This window comes from Physeter macrocephalus, chromosome 9, assembly GCF_002837175.3.
Source record: "Physeter macrocephalus isolate SW-GA chromosome 9, ASM283717v5, whole genome shotgun sequence".
NCBI lineage: Eukaryota > Metazoa > Chordata > Mammalia > Artiodactyla > Physeteridae > Physeter > Physeter macrocephalus.
Genome location: NC_041222.1, coordinates 93,258,694 through 93,271,881, shown reverse-complemented (window position 1 = coordinate 93,271,881; position 13,188 = coordinate 93,258,694). Strand labels below are relative to the sequence as shown.

The 13,188-nt window shown below is 47.9% G+C and overlaps 1 protein-coding gene across 2 annotated transcripts in view; it reads right to left on the bottom strand.

Annotated features, from left to right (window-relative positions):
• Positions 1-488: 488 nt before the first annotated feature.
• LOC102980036 (tumor necrosis factor receptor superfamily member 10A) overlaps positions 489-13,188 on the bottom strand; it is a 31,034-nt gene continuing 18,334 nt past the window's right edge. Inside the window, exons 2-10 of one of the 2 annotated variants that reach the window (XM_007104120.3) lie at positions 9,753-9,858; positions 8,825-8,938; positions 7,989-8,100; positions 7,135-7,208; positions 6,946-7,047; positions 6,385-6,416; positions 5,747-5,923; positions 3,645-3,720; positions 490-2,463 (exon numbers count right to left, since the gene is read on the bottom strand). In XM_007104120.3, the coding sequence (XP_007104182.1) occupies positions 2,102-2,463; positions 3,645-3,720; positions 5,747-5,923; positions 6,385-6,416; positions 6,946-7,047; positions 7,135-7,208; positions 7,989-8,100; positions 8,825-8,938; positions 9,753-9,858 (1,155 nt within the window). In that variant the 3' untranslated portion in view covers positions 490-2,101. Of the gene's footprint in view, positions 2,464-3,644; positions 3,721-5,746; positions 5,924-6,384; positions 6,417-6,945; positions 7,209-7,988; positions 8,101-8,824; positions 8,939-9,752; positions 9,859-13,188 lie in introns of both variants that reach the window. The other variant, XM_007104119.3, reaches the window with a different exon arrangement.

The window sequence follows — 13,188 nt, the reverse complement described above, 5'->3', positions numbered from 1 at the left end:
GACAGAAAGGGAAGGTGGCCCAGGAGCTGCAGGAGGCCCCCACGTGAGGGGGTCACAGAATGACCCCAGCCAGCAGGGCCCCACCCCCGCTTCCCAGCAGCTCTGTCAGAGCCGGTCTGCACCTCAACGGAGCCCAGCAGGCCCAGGTGTGGCCCAGAGACATCACCTGCGGAGGCTGTGGGGAAGCCGGGCCAGGCTGGGGTCCCTCCCCCGGGGGAAGGGCAGGGAGGAGAGGGAGGGAGGAGGGGCTGGATTCCAGTCCTCCAGGAACCTGGCACCCGGAAATCCAGAGTCAGAGCAGGAGACACACCCATGCAGGGCGAGCTTGAGCCCGAGGCATAAAAGGGAGAAGGATGGAGCGGGTCACACAGCAAGAACACACACCCCTGCACCCGGGTCACTCAGCACTGCTTCAGAGAACAGTAAGATGGGGGAGAAAACACACACACACGCCTCTTTTTATATAAAATTGCATATTTAATTTGGTCACAAATTCATAAAATTTCATATTTATATAAAATTATAAAATTTTTAATATAAAATTGCATAATTTGGTACAAATTCATAAACACATGAGTATTTTGTACCTAATGATCTTTCTTGTATTGCTTGATATTTCTAACAAAATCTTCAAGGGGTCCTCTCATTGAGAAGAGACTTGAACAGACATCCAACTTTCAAGTAAAACTTCAAAAGTAGCATATTTGCACTGGCATAAAGCAATATAGATGCAAGTTCGTGTTTCTTAAAGATTCTCATTGGTAAAACACGCAGTAAACATGTGAACAAGTGAATATAGCTGAGAAACACCGAAGAGGCTAATACTTTAGATGGGCACTCAAGGAAGTCTTCTGAGAAAGGGACAAGTGACCCAACACTTGATTGACAAGAATTCATCTATATTTCCCTCTGAAGATGAAGGCAAAGTGTCCTGCATAGAAGGAACAGCAAAGGCAGGAAACACCTGACTTCCAGGAAAGGGAGGGACATCAGGGCCAGGGGCATATAGCACCAAGACCACAGGGTCGGCCCTTCTATTAACTCAAGTGGACTCCACATGCTATATCCTGATGTGCCTAAATTTCAGACAATTCCAGTTTTGGCCACATTAGCCACATCAACCTTAGGGAAGACAACACACAAAGCTTTGAGATGGAATAGACCAAAAACCCCTGAGAATTGCTTCCGCCATTAAATTATCCTGCAGCAGTTGGAACACTATGGAGGAGGGTTTAATGGAAGAAAGATATTTTTAAAAAACAATAAAAGGACCAAACCTTAATATAGCAGCCATTTTAGGTCAATTCTCACAGTATTTAAGAATTTTGTGTGAGTCTCTTCTGCAGAAGACCAAACTTCCAAAGGGCCTGAGAGCCTTTATATAGCCAATTCAGATGAACAGGAGGAGACCCAGGCAGGACAGCCCAGTTCACGGACACCAGATATAGGGCTGCACATGGATGCCACTTCTCCTCACTCTCTGCTCACTTGTAAACTCCCACCTATAAAAAATGTAAATATTCGCACAGCTATAAAATTGACATGTTTAAAGTGGGCCCTGGAGAAGTCACCAGACATCCAAAAGTGACCAAACTTCCTTTGAGGGAGAAGATGCTATCAGTGGTCTCCCCACAGTGGGCTTTTTCTCCTTCCTTTCTTTTTTTTCTTTTTTTTTTTTTTTTTGTTGTTGTTGTTTTGTGTTTGTTTTTGTTCTTTTGTGCTTTATGTTGCTGTTGTTTTGTTTTTTTTGCCTCGCAGCTTTTGGTATCTTACTTCCCTGACCAGGGATTGAACCCGGGCCCTCAGCAGTGAAAACACAGAGTCCTAACCACTGAACTGCCAGGGAATTTCCTCCTTTTGTATTTTTAATTGTTTTTCATTGCCAGGTCTCATCCGGGTAACCCACATAAACAACCTAGAAACTATATTTCCAAAATTTTTTTTTACACTTATATAAATATATATATAAACATAAAAGGACAAAGATTCACAATATGTTTGCACTTTAATGATGTGTATTATGTTACACATCATTAAATGCATACATATCAACATGTATGACAAATACAAATAAAAAACACAAATAAAAAGTGCAAGTCTATTAGGATAAAAAAGTGTCTTCAGCTGAAAGACTGAGGTCCTCAAACACTCTGGACACAGCAGAGCCTGCTTCGCTCTCTTCATAGACATACGTTCCCGACTCCAGCAGGTGGTCCTGAATTTTCTGCTTTGCCAATATTTGCCCCAGCTTTTCCAAGGCGTCCAGCAGGGTGTTGACTGAGGCCTCCCGTCCCTTGTTTCTGACCCAGGTCTCTAGCATTTCATACAAGGCATCCCGAGGGACCCGGACCCCTTCTCTGGCCAGAAGGATGTCATTTCGTGTGAGGCCCAGCTGCCTCAGGAGCGAATCCCAGGAGTCACACGGCACGATGTTTGCAAAGTCATCAAAGAACAGCCTCAGGCCTAAGATGAGGGAAAGTCACAGAGGCAGAGTTGGGACAGGCTTCAGAAAGGGCACAGGACCCTCAGTCAGGCCTAGACCCCAGGGTGGGACATGAGGAGCGCCCTCTGCTGGTGAACCTGCTGCTCTGCGTCCCTGACCTGCTTCCTATCAGCAGAGAATCAGGCCACACTGCATGGGCCTCACCTGTGCCCAAGGCACTGCAGGGAGTCCAGGTCACCAGAGAGTCCTGCCCTAAGGGGGGGATGAGGGCCCACCAGGGAGGGGAGATGGACATCATGGAGGGAGAAGGCAGTCTGTGGTAGGAGACAGAGGGCGGGACACAGTGGTGCAACAGACCTCAGAGGAGGGCACCTGCCGTTCTCACGAGAGTGAGGTGCCCCGGCTGCCACCTCTGCAGTGGGGACAGAGCAAGGGCCTGGAGGGAGCAAGGTCTCTGGCCTCACGCCCAGCTCGGCCTCGCTGACTGACACTGTGGCAGAGCTAGATGGGGACAGACTCGGAGCAAGAATTTAACCCATAAAATGGAGCAAACACCACCCACCTCACGGGACTACTGGGGACTCAGTGAGATGTGTGTGAAATGCAGTGCACGCCGCCGTCCATAGGTACGTAAGGTGGGCACCGAATACAAATTTGTATTTTCTAACAGCTACACTGAAAAAAGTAACAAGTAATAACTAATTTTCATAAAATATGGTACTAACTCAATATATTCTAAAAATCGTCATTTCAACATGGAATCAGTGTGCAACAAACTGTTAATGAGACATATTACAGTCCTTTTTCCTACCAATTCTTTGCACTACAGTATCGAGTTATACTACAGCTCATCAGATTTGGCCACAGGTCAGCGCTCCACAGCCTCCTGCGGCCACTGGGTGCCCTGCTGGACAGCACAGCCCCTTAGACGCCTCAGGGTGGGCCAACCTGGCCCTGGGCAACAAGGGAGGAGGGGGGATGGGGGGGAGGGAAGGACAGGGAGGTGTTAGGGGACACTGTTAGGGGACAGAGGCGTGCAGGGTGGGGAGAAGAAGAGGGGGCAGAGAGGGAATCAGAGTCCCGAAGGGCCAGTGACAAGCCATCCCCTGCTCTGAGTTGCCCTGACAGCTACGGGGACAGCAGTTAGGACACTGTCCCTCCTCGCTCCACTCCTGCTCCACTGCCCGGGGAAAGCACTCACTTTCAGTGGGGTCTGCACCGTTTGCTGGAACCAGCAGCCTTCTTCTCGTGTGAGACCCTTCAGCTTCTGCTGGTTCCTGTAAAACACAGTGGAGAACAGCCTCGGTCTTAATCAGGGGTCCTGGGTTCCAGAACTGAGCCTAGCAAACATTGTTCTGAAATTCTGGCATATGCAGCCATAAGTGAAACAAAAACACAATGTAGGATATTTGAAGGGAGAAGACAAAATAGTCATTATTTGACATATGATTGCATTCTTACAAAACTCTAATGGATGGGCTTCCCTGGTGGCGCAGTGGTTGAGAGTCCGCCTGCCGATGCAGGGGACACAGGTTCGTGCCCGGGTCTGGGAGGATCCCGCATGCCGCGGAGCGGCTGGGCCCGTGAGCCAAGGCCACTGAGCCTGCGCGTCCAGAGCCTGTGCTCCGCAACGGGAAAGGCCACAGCAGTGAGAGGCCCGCATACCGAAAAAAAGAAAAACAAAAAACTCTAATGGTTTAGCAACAATACTTAAATGTGAATGTATGGATGGATGAATGTTAAAAATTGTAGCAGACAATAAATTATATAAAGAATTACAAGAGTCAGATAAACTCATAAGGTTATAGAACACTTGTAGTACAAAGACACAGCCTCAACAAGAAATAGGAGAAATTTACCAAAAAAACCCCCACACATCTAGCTGAGGTATTATAAAACACTTGACTTGAAAATGCTACCTCTCTTCATAAGAAAAATACAGAATATCTAAAAGATGTCAGTTCTTCCTAGATTAATTTATAAATTAAGGTAATACTCAAAAAATCAGCAGCTAAATCAAGTATAAGGAATGCGATGGTAACTCAGAACAATTCAGGGAGCTCCTCATGTCTTATTTATTACAAAATAAATTCCATTTTGCTTATTATTTTTTTTTTAATTTTTATTTATTTATTTTTGGCTGTGTTGGGTCTTCATTGCTGCATGCGGGCTTTCTCCAGTTGCTGCAAGCGGGGGCTACTCTTCGTTGAGGTGCGCAGGCTTCTCATCGCGGTGGCTTCTCTTGTTGCGGAGCACAGGCTCTAGGTGCGCAGGCTTCAGTAGTTGTGGCTCGTGGGCTCTAGAGCACAGGCTCAGTAGTGGCTCACGGGCTTAGTTGCTCCGTGGCATGTGGGATCTTCCCGGACCGGGGCTCGAACCTGTGTCCCCTGCATTGGCAGGCGGATTCTTAACCACTGCGCCACCAGGGAAGTCCCTCCATTGAGCTTATAAGCTCTATGGACCAGTCACATTATTTTTAAAAAGCCTACCTAAGAAATTAGAGAATTTTATCTTATCTTCTGTTTGATGAAGGACTTTAAAAGCTCTGAGCAATGAAAAATAAATGTATTGATAGATTTAATTAGTTAAAATATAAAATTCTGCACATTAAAATACTAAACCAAATGAAAAAACACACATGCATGTACTCATGGGCACAAGAGCATGTCTACTTAGAAAGACTCTTAACAGACAAGACAACAATCATCTGAAATTAATCAAAACAAAAAAAATACAAGTTTAAGTCAGTTTTTTTGCTTGTTACCAAAAAAGAAATATATTAATGTCATATCAAAACTATTGAAAGGATATGACCGCAAACGTCTGTGTGTGTATGTACAGTGAAAAATACTTCTATACATTGACAAAGAGATTCTCCTTCTACTAGGAAGACACCCCACAAACATGTCTATTCATTGAGACAAATACTAATTTTCAAATAGATTCAACTTAATAATAATTTTGAAATAAATGTGAAATTCCTAACATGATGAGGAATGGCTTAAAAGCATGTAAAAATCACACAGAAAAATATCATGTAGCTTTAATTCCATCACTGAACAATCATGGGAGTGACCACTCTGGCTATTCTAGACACCAGGAATGTGGTGAGAACAAGACAGATGATAAGTAGCATAAGAGCTACCAGTCGACCATAGCAGGGGGTGGGCTCCCTTCCGCTCCATGACCATGATCTCCCTCCATCACCACTTCCCCATGGGACGGGAGACCTGACCAGCATCAGCCTTTCCCTGTTTCTACCGCAGGCCTGGGCAAGCAGAAGGGCCAGGGCACCACACTCACCAGCAGACGCTTTGCTTCCCCCTGTGACTGGGCCGTGACATCTGTTGGCTTCACCTGCTCTTCTACCTCCTGCTCAGGGACCAGATCAATCAGCGAATCTCTGTTGATCATCATATTGTTGTGGGCATTGTCCAGAGCCCCAGGACCTCTTAAGGGATGTGAGTGCCGGAAGAAGACCTTTGGAAGGCAAAGAGCTGACTCAGGAGTTCATACCCACAGATCCGTGTAGTGTCTGTGGGGGACATTGTGGGTTTTGCCTCCCCACCTACTCCCATGCTGTGCCCCCCAGGTGGCTACAGACTCAGCACATCCAGGGCTCTGCTGATGGCACCAGGACCCTAGTGCTGTGCTAAGGGGGGTTCAGCACCCTTGCCTGACACCCCCCATACCCCAGGGTGCATCCAGGGTTATGGGGTGAGGGTGTCTCACAAGCAGTAAGAGGGACAGGGCTAGCACTGCCAACCAGCCTTAGGGCTGCTCTCAACAGGCCAGTTGCTCTCCTACTGTCAGCCCAGAGCCCTCAGGCCACTTGAGGGAGCCAGGGACAACAGTATAGGACAAATTGGGGACCGTGTCCACCCAGGGCCAAGCAGTTACTGAGGGCCTGATGCCACCAGGTCCTGGAGAAACCAACTCACCCTGCCCATGCACTTAGGGTCCACACCGTAACCTAGAAGAGAAGAGGCATCCACCTGAGCAGTGGGGAGGGCCCTCTTGCAGCACCTCCCTCCCCAGGGAGTGCCAGGGACAGGGTGTGGGCTGGGGGCTCAGACACTGAACAAGGAGCCCCGGGCCTGGTGACAGGGAGCGGGCCATTCCAAATCTGGAGAACCCTCGGGAAGGGAGAAGAGAAGAGGAAAATGAAATCCATGTAAAATCTCTGTGGGGTTCTGCTGAACGACCCTCTCCCCTGACTCCTGTCACCCAGTCAAGGTGCTGACCACCCCTCTGCCCCCGGCTGGGGGTCCTAAAGGCATTAAGAACTGACCCTGCCCCCGCTACACCAGACTTGGCCAGGGGGAAGAGGGGACCGTCAGCTGAGATGGGGGACTCATGTGATCCCGGCTTCGTAGGAGCAGGTGAGGTGGGAGGTGGAGGGGGATCCCGGGGAACAAGATCGGAGCCAAGCCAGGAGGAACAGGAGGAGTGGGGAGATGGAGGAGGGGGCCAGCACCCCCCCTTCCCTCCCAGAACCTCACCTTTAATGATGAACCGCCAGAAAACATATGCGATCAGCGCCAGCAGCAGGACACAGGCAGCTGTAATTCCAGCTACAGTTCCGATCCCCAGCTGTGAAGTGCCTGAGGAGGGAGAGGGAGTGGTGGGCAGTCTCCGGAGCGTGGTCACTGTCTCTCCAGGAACCGGGGCCTCCCCACTGGCCTGGGTACCTGATTGTTGGTCCACACATTTGAGGTCGCTGAAGGGGCTACAGGGTGTGGCCACGACCATCCCATCAGGGCACCTGGGTACAGACACAGGGAGGACATGGAGGGGATCCGTCAGGGAAAGCTGGCCAAATGAGGAGAAAGAGGGAGAAAACTCCCACCTGGGGTACCCTGACAAGACAGTGCAGGAGGGACAGGCTGCTCCTGTCTGCAGGACTGGGTCCCCTCACTCCCCTTTGTTGGGTGGGAGAAGGATCCGGGCTTGTGCACTTCAGGTCCCAGGGCTCCTGCTGAGTGTTCAGAGCTGCCCCTTCAGGAGCTGGGCCCCTGGGAGGGGGCATCTCATCCAAGTCAAGGGTCAGAAGGGTTTGGGAATAAGCCAAGCCTCATCCTCCAGTCAAGCTTTAATACAAGGACCCTCTTGTCCTGCACCTGTTGACTCTTCCTACCAATCACAGCCAGCACTGGCGCGTCAGAGAAGAGCTCGTTACTATTGGCCCCTAAATCCCCAAATAGGAAAGATCCAGATCTCATTGGGGAACAAGGGCTGGATGTGAGGCCGGCTGAGTTGGCTCGGGTTTTATGGGAACCTTGAAGGAGCACACATATGGCCTCATTATGACTTTTGTCTGTGGTAGACACTTGTCTTTCTAGGCTCCTTCTGAGGAGGTGTGGGAAGGAGGCCCTGGGGAAGGACACACAGAGGGATGAGGAGGGGCTGCTGCATGCTCAGGAGACCCCACAGGCACAACGGAGCCCTGAGGAGGTAGGAGGGGCTGCATGGAAACCGGAGAAAGGGGTACAAGGAAACTGGGGGTCTCTGTGGGTTGGGAGCCCCCTAGGCTCCCATGCCTCACCGGGTGCTGCACTTGTAGCAGAATTCAGGTGCATCTTCTCTACGGAAAGTGCCAGGTTTGCACTGACACTCAGTGTCCTTGGTTGAGGTGCACGGACTTTTCTCTTCTTCCCCTGGAGACCAAAGATAAGGTTTTGGGGGTGTGTTTCCCTCACGTGTCTCTCAACCATTCTCCACCACCCAGATCCCCACCCACTCAGTTCTACTCAGTTCAGGAAGTAATTTGGGGGCCATTTCCTGCAGCAACACACACAGACCATCCAAAGGACAGCCACTGTTCACGTGTCACCAATAGAGGCATATAAAAGGGACCATGTGTCATTACAGATTACATCAGGATTGGGAAGAAGAAGGTTTTAGATCACAAATCAGGGGAAAGAGCCAGGGTGGGGTGAGGCGGGGTGTGATATGAGACACTCTGGATGGAGAGGACCGCTTGGGTGACTTCCCGACACCTGGCCCTGCTGGTCATGAAGGCTGAGAGAGGCTGAGATCCCGGAGCAGAAGTCACAGGGCTCACAGGGGCCCGGCCCAGAACCAGACGCGCCACACAGCTCCAACCCAGCCCCGTCCCACTCACCCAGGCCTCCTGTGCTGTCACTAACCAGCCCCTCCGTCAAGGGACACATTACCCCACCCCGCTTCCAACTGATGCTCTGAAAGACTTCCCTACCAGGGGGCGTACGTTATACAAATAATTTCTGTTTTCATTTATTTTACTGACCTAAGACAGGGTAGGGTGAAGACCTAGCTGGGCTGGAAACCAGGTTTCTGACCCCCATTCCATTCAAATCCCATCTCATCACCCAGCCGTAGGCATGGGGACATGTTCTGTACCTGATTTGCAAATCCTACAGAGTAAGCAAGAAGGGAGGGTGTTTGAATAATTGGTGTAATCCACCTTATCCAAGCACGGTGTACAATCTCCACTGGCTTCCTCCATATGGAACCCTGGGAAGGAAGGGAAAAGCTGGTGAGTAAATCTCCACAGGATTCCCGGAGGCTGAGTGTGGACAGGGCTGCCTCTTTCGGCCATCAGTGGAATCCACACGGAGAACTCTCCTTGACCTGGCTCTAATCTTTTGATTCTACATCTACCACATACCTTAGACGAGTACTGCCAACAGGAATATATGACAAGCCACACGTAAAAGTCACATTCATAGTGGGCACATTAAAGAGTAAAAAGAAAGAGGCAATATCCAACATAGTATCATTTCAACATGTGTCAATATAAGACAGTGAGATTTTTACTTACTTTAATACCTCACTAAAAAAAGAAAACCCATGCTCCCTTCACAGTGTTCAGGGTCTGTGGCCTCCTCCCACCTGTCCCGGTAACCTCTCCACCCTCTACTCACCCCAGCTGCCCCCTAGCTTTGCTCAAACAAGCCCAGCCCTGCCCCCTGGGGTGACAGTTCCCAGGGCCCTCTTAGGAGCACACTACCTGGCTCTCTGCACCAAAGTCACCACCCCCAGGAGGCCTCACCAACACCGTCTCTGTCCCACCCATCACTCAATTATCCTCACGGTTCCTAGCTCATCTCTCTGACTGTCATGTTTGTCCATCTGTCTGGGTACCATCCTAGGAGGACGGTTCCAGGAGGGCGGGGGCCTCGTGCCCTCCACTGGCACAGCGCCTGGCACATGGAAGACTTCCAGTAAATGCCTGTGGAATAAGAGCCAGGAACTGCTGGGATCAGAAGACCAGAAGGACTTGGAGACAAGGGTGGGGTAAGGGTTGGAGATCAGTCTTAGAATGTACCTGGTGGACACAACTTCTTTGAGAGGCTGCGATTCCATCCCTGCGGGGCAGTTAATTGCTGGCGAAATTCTTCCTGCCTTATGTGCATGGCTGAAGCAGCCACAATCTGTGGAGACAAAGCAGGGACAGGCATGAGTGGCTTCCAGACTCTCATCCCTCCCAGGATGCATCCCACAGTCCCTTGACCACAGCCTGCAAAACAAAACAGAACCGGGGCCTTTCTTCCAGCTATAAACTCTCATTCTTTTCATGTTTGTCCCGTGGCCTTTTGTGCTACCAAGTAACTTACACTTAAATTTTTTTTCCTGGTATTCCTTTCTCTTATAATAAAATAAAATATGTTTATTCCAGAAAGTATGGGCAAAGAAAAATTTTTTATAAGAATACAGAAACCACAGGGATCCCCCCCCAGTTAGAGAAAACATCCATTATTTTGTGTCTTTACTTCTTCTATTTGACCATATGTGTACTACTCTCAGGCTCTCTCTCTTTCTTTCTCACATGTGCGTACGTGCACGCACACACACATTTTCACAAATGAGTCTTACACTATGCACACACTTTTTCAAAATCAGGATACAGAATCACAGTTGAGTAATGAACTTTTGGTTTTAACCAGACAAGCTGTCCTGGAAAGGAAGCTGTTAGCGTTCCACGTAATGAGTCACACAGAGGAAGAAGAAATAGCAATACAGGGTTCTGAGATGAGCCTCCGTGCTAACAATGACACAATGGGGCCAGTCAAAAAAATCTGAATGGAGTCTGAGGATTTGATGAGGATTAACGTGTTGATGTTAGTGTTCTGATGTTGAAGGCTGTGTTGTACTTTTGGGGGAGAATGTTCTCATTTGTAGGAAATATACATTCAAGTATTCAGTCATGGGATCTATCGTATCAGCAGCTATTTTTCACATGGTACAGGAAAAAAAGGGGGGGGCGTTGTATAGTCTTTGCAACTTCGCTTTAACCTGGGAGTGACAAAATAGAAAGTGAAATTAAGGGAAAAAAAAGAAAGAAAGAAAAACACAGTTAAGATGGAAACAGCTTATGTTGAGCCCAATTCAACTGCCTGGATCTAAACAAGATAAAATGCAGCTCTCTTCCACAGAAAAGCCTGTCAAGTATGTCCTCTAAGTCATCCCTTCCCCAGGCTGGGCCTCCTGGGAGTCCCCACAAGTTGGTGGGATCTCCTTTCCCTGCCTTCACAGTCCTATTCCCTCCTCTCTTTCCTGGTTCTCCTCTCACAGGCTCTCTCCCTCAATGTTTTATTATGAACATTTTCATGCATCCAACAAAGTTTAAAGATCTGTACGGTAAACTCTCATATACTCACCACCTAGATTCTGTAACTAATATTTTGCTATATTTGCTTTATCACATATTTCTTTCTTTTTTAAATTAATTTATTTAATTTTTATTTATTTTTGGCTGCGTTGGGTCTTCGTTGCTGCACGCAGGCTTTCTCTAGCTGTTGGCTCGCGGGGTCTAGAGCGCAGGCTCAGTAGTTGTGGCTCACGGGTCCAGCCGCTCCGCGGCAGGTGGGATCTTCCCGGACCAGGGCTTGAACCCGTGTCCCCTGCATTGGCAGGCGGATTCTTAACCACTGCGCCACCAGGGAAGCCCCATATTTCTTTCTTTATCCATCCCTCTGTCCATTCTCCTAAGTGTCTTATTTTTATGATGAAATTCACGTCTGCAACTCAATACTTCAGCATTGTCAGTAACTTGAGCTCCATATTTCTTTACAGTTTTTTTCAGTGTTAAGATTTACAAAAAAGGAAATGCACAATTCTTAAGGGTACCATTCAGATAGTTTTTAAAAACACATACACTTGGGAAACCCAAACCCTCTATCTAGATCCTGGAAATTAACATTACTACAGAACATTCCTTCACACCCCTTTCTAGGTTATTCTAATCTCCTATGTGACTCCAAGAGGAAGTGGCCTTCATCAGATGGAGGAAGGTCTCTTCTGCCCTGATATAATGAGAGGTTTTATCATGACAGGGAGGTTAAGTGTTGTCGAATGCTTTTTCTGCATCTGTTAAGCTGTTCATATAGTTTTTCTCCTTCATGGTGTTAGCATAGTGAAAAACTCTGATTCATTTTCAGATGTTATTCCTGTGATTAACCCCACTTGGTCATGGCATGTTTTCTTCTTTAAATATTCCTGAATTTAGTTTACTCTTTGTTTTGTTAAGGAATTTTGCCTCTGTTTTTAGGAAGGATATTGAAAGGTATTAATATTTTTCTTCTTTTCAAATGTTTTTGTCAGGTTTCACATTTAGGGTTATGCTGGGCTTAGAAACTACTAAAGAACTGTTATGTTGTCTGAAAGAATTTGTGTAAGATTTTTGTCAGTTCTTTTACTGTTTGTATTTTTGCCCCCTCCCCTGCTGCCTAATCTGGGGTCTCCTGGTCATCCACTCCCAGTCTCAGAAATCTCATGGATCCTTGAAAATCTCTACTGGCACTGAGGAATCAAAACCACAGCACTGTGGTGCCCCATTTTTACTTCTTAGACTAGCGAAGAATTAAAAGTTTAGTGTGGCAAGGGTGCAGGGAAACAGGCATACTTGTGGACTCTCGGTGTGAGGTAAAATGGTCCAGCCTTCTTTTGGAGGCCACTTTATCCTTATCTAAACAAAAGTGTAAAATTATCTAACCTGCTGACAGCAATTCCACTTTCTAAGGAGTTACCTAACAGACAATGCAGATGGCTACACGGATACTTGACAGTGCCGACAGGCACCCAGAGCCATTCATCAAGCAGTGTTCAACATGAGTCCTACCTATGATAAACTGATATTTTAAAAACTAATTCTATATTTTTTTGTGAATACAAAACGTTATTTCTTTTCTGATTTTTAGTACTAATTTGTACAATGAAAAGTACACATTTTCATGATTCCTGTAACGTTGTTAGGCCCTTAATTTTTTTTTTTTTCCTGTGAACATATAAGAAACTTCGAAAAGAGCCTCAAACAACCTGAGAAAGCAGTGGAAGTAGGCACATTTTTTTCCATAGTGAGTTTCTTTAGGATGCACACCGATACTGGTAAATTGCCCGCAGAGCCTCCAGCTAGCCTCCTAAAGAAGTGGTGAGAATCTGGTCCCAACTGTGAGTTGATTGATGGTTTCTACACAGCACCCATAAATTGCAACAGAGGAAGCAACGTTAAAGGCTGCTCCCCTCTCAAGGAAAAGGAAATTCAAAGGGGCTTAAGGCAGCGGTGGGGAAAGGCGGGGGCCTACACGGTTAATCGATTTACAAAAGACAAGTTTTAAAAGTTAAACGGGGCTTCCCTGGTGGAGCAGTGGTTGAGAGTCCGCCTGCCGATGCAGGGGACACGGGTTCGTGCCCCGGTCCGGGAGGATCCCACATGCCGCGGAGCGGCTGGGCCCGTGAGCCATGGCCGCAGAGCCTGCGCGTCC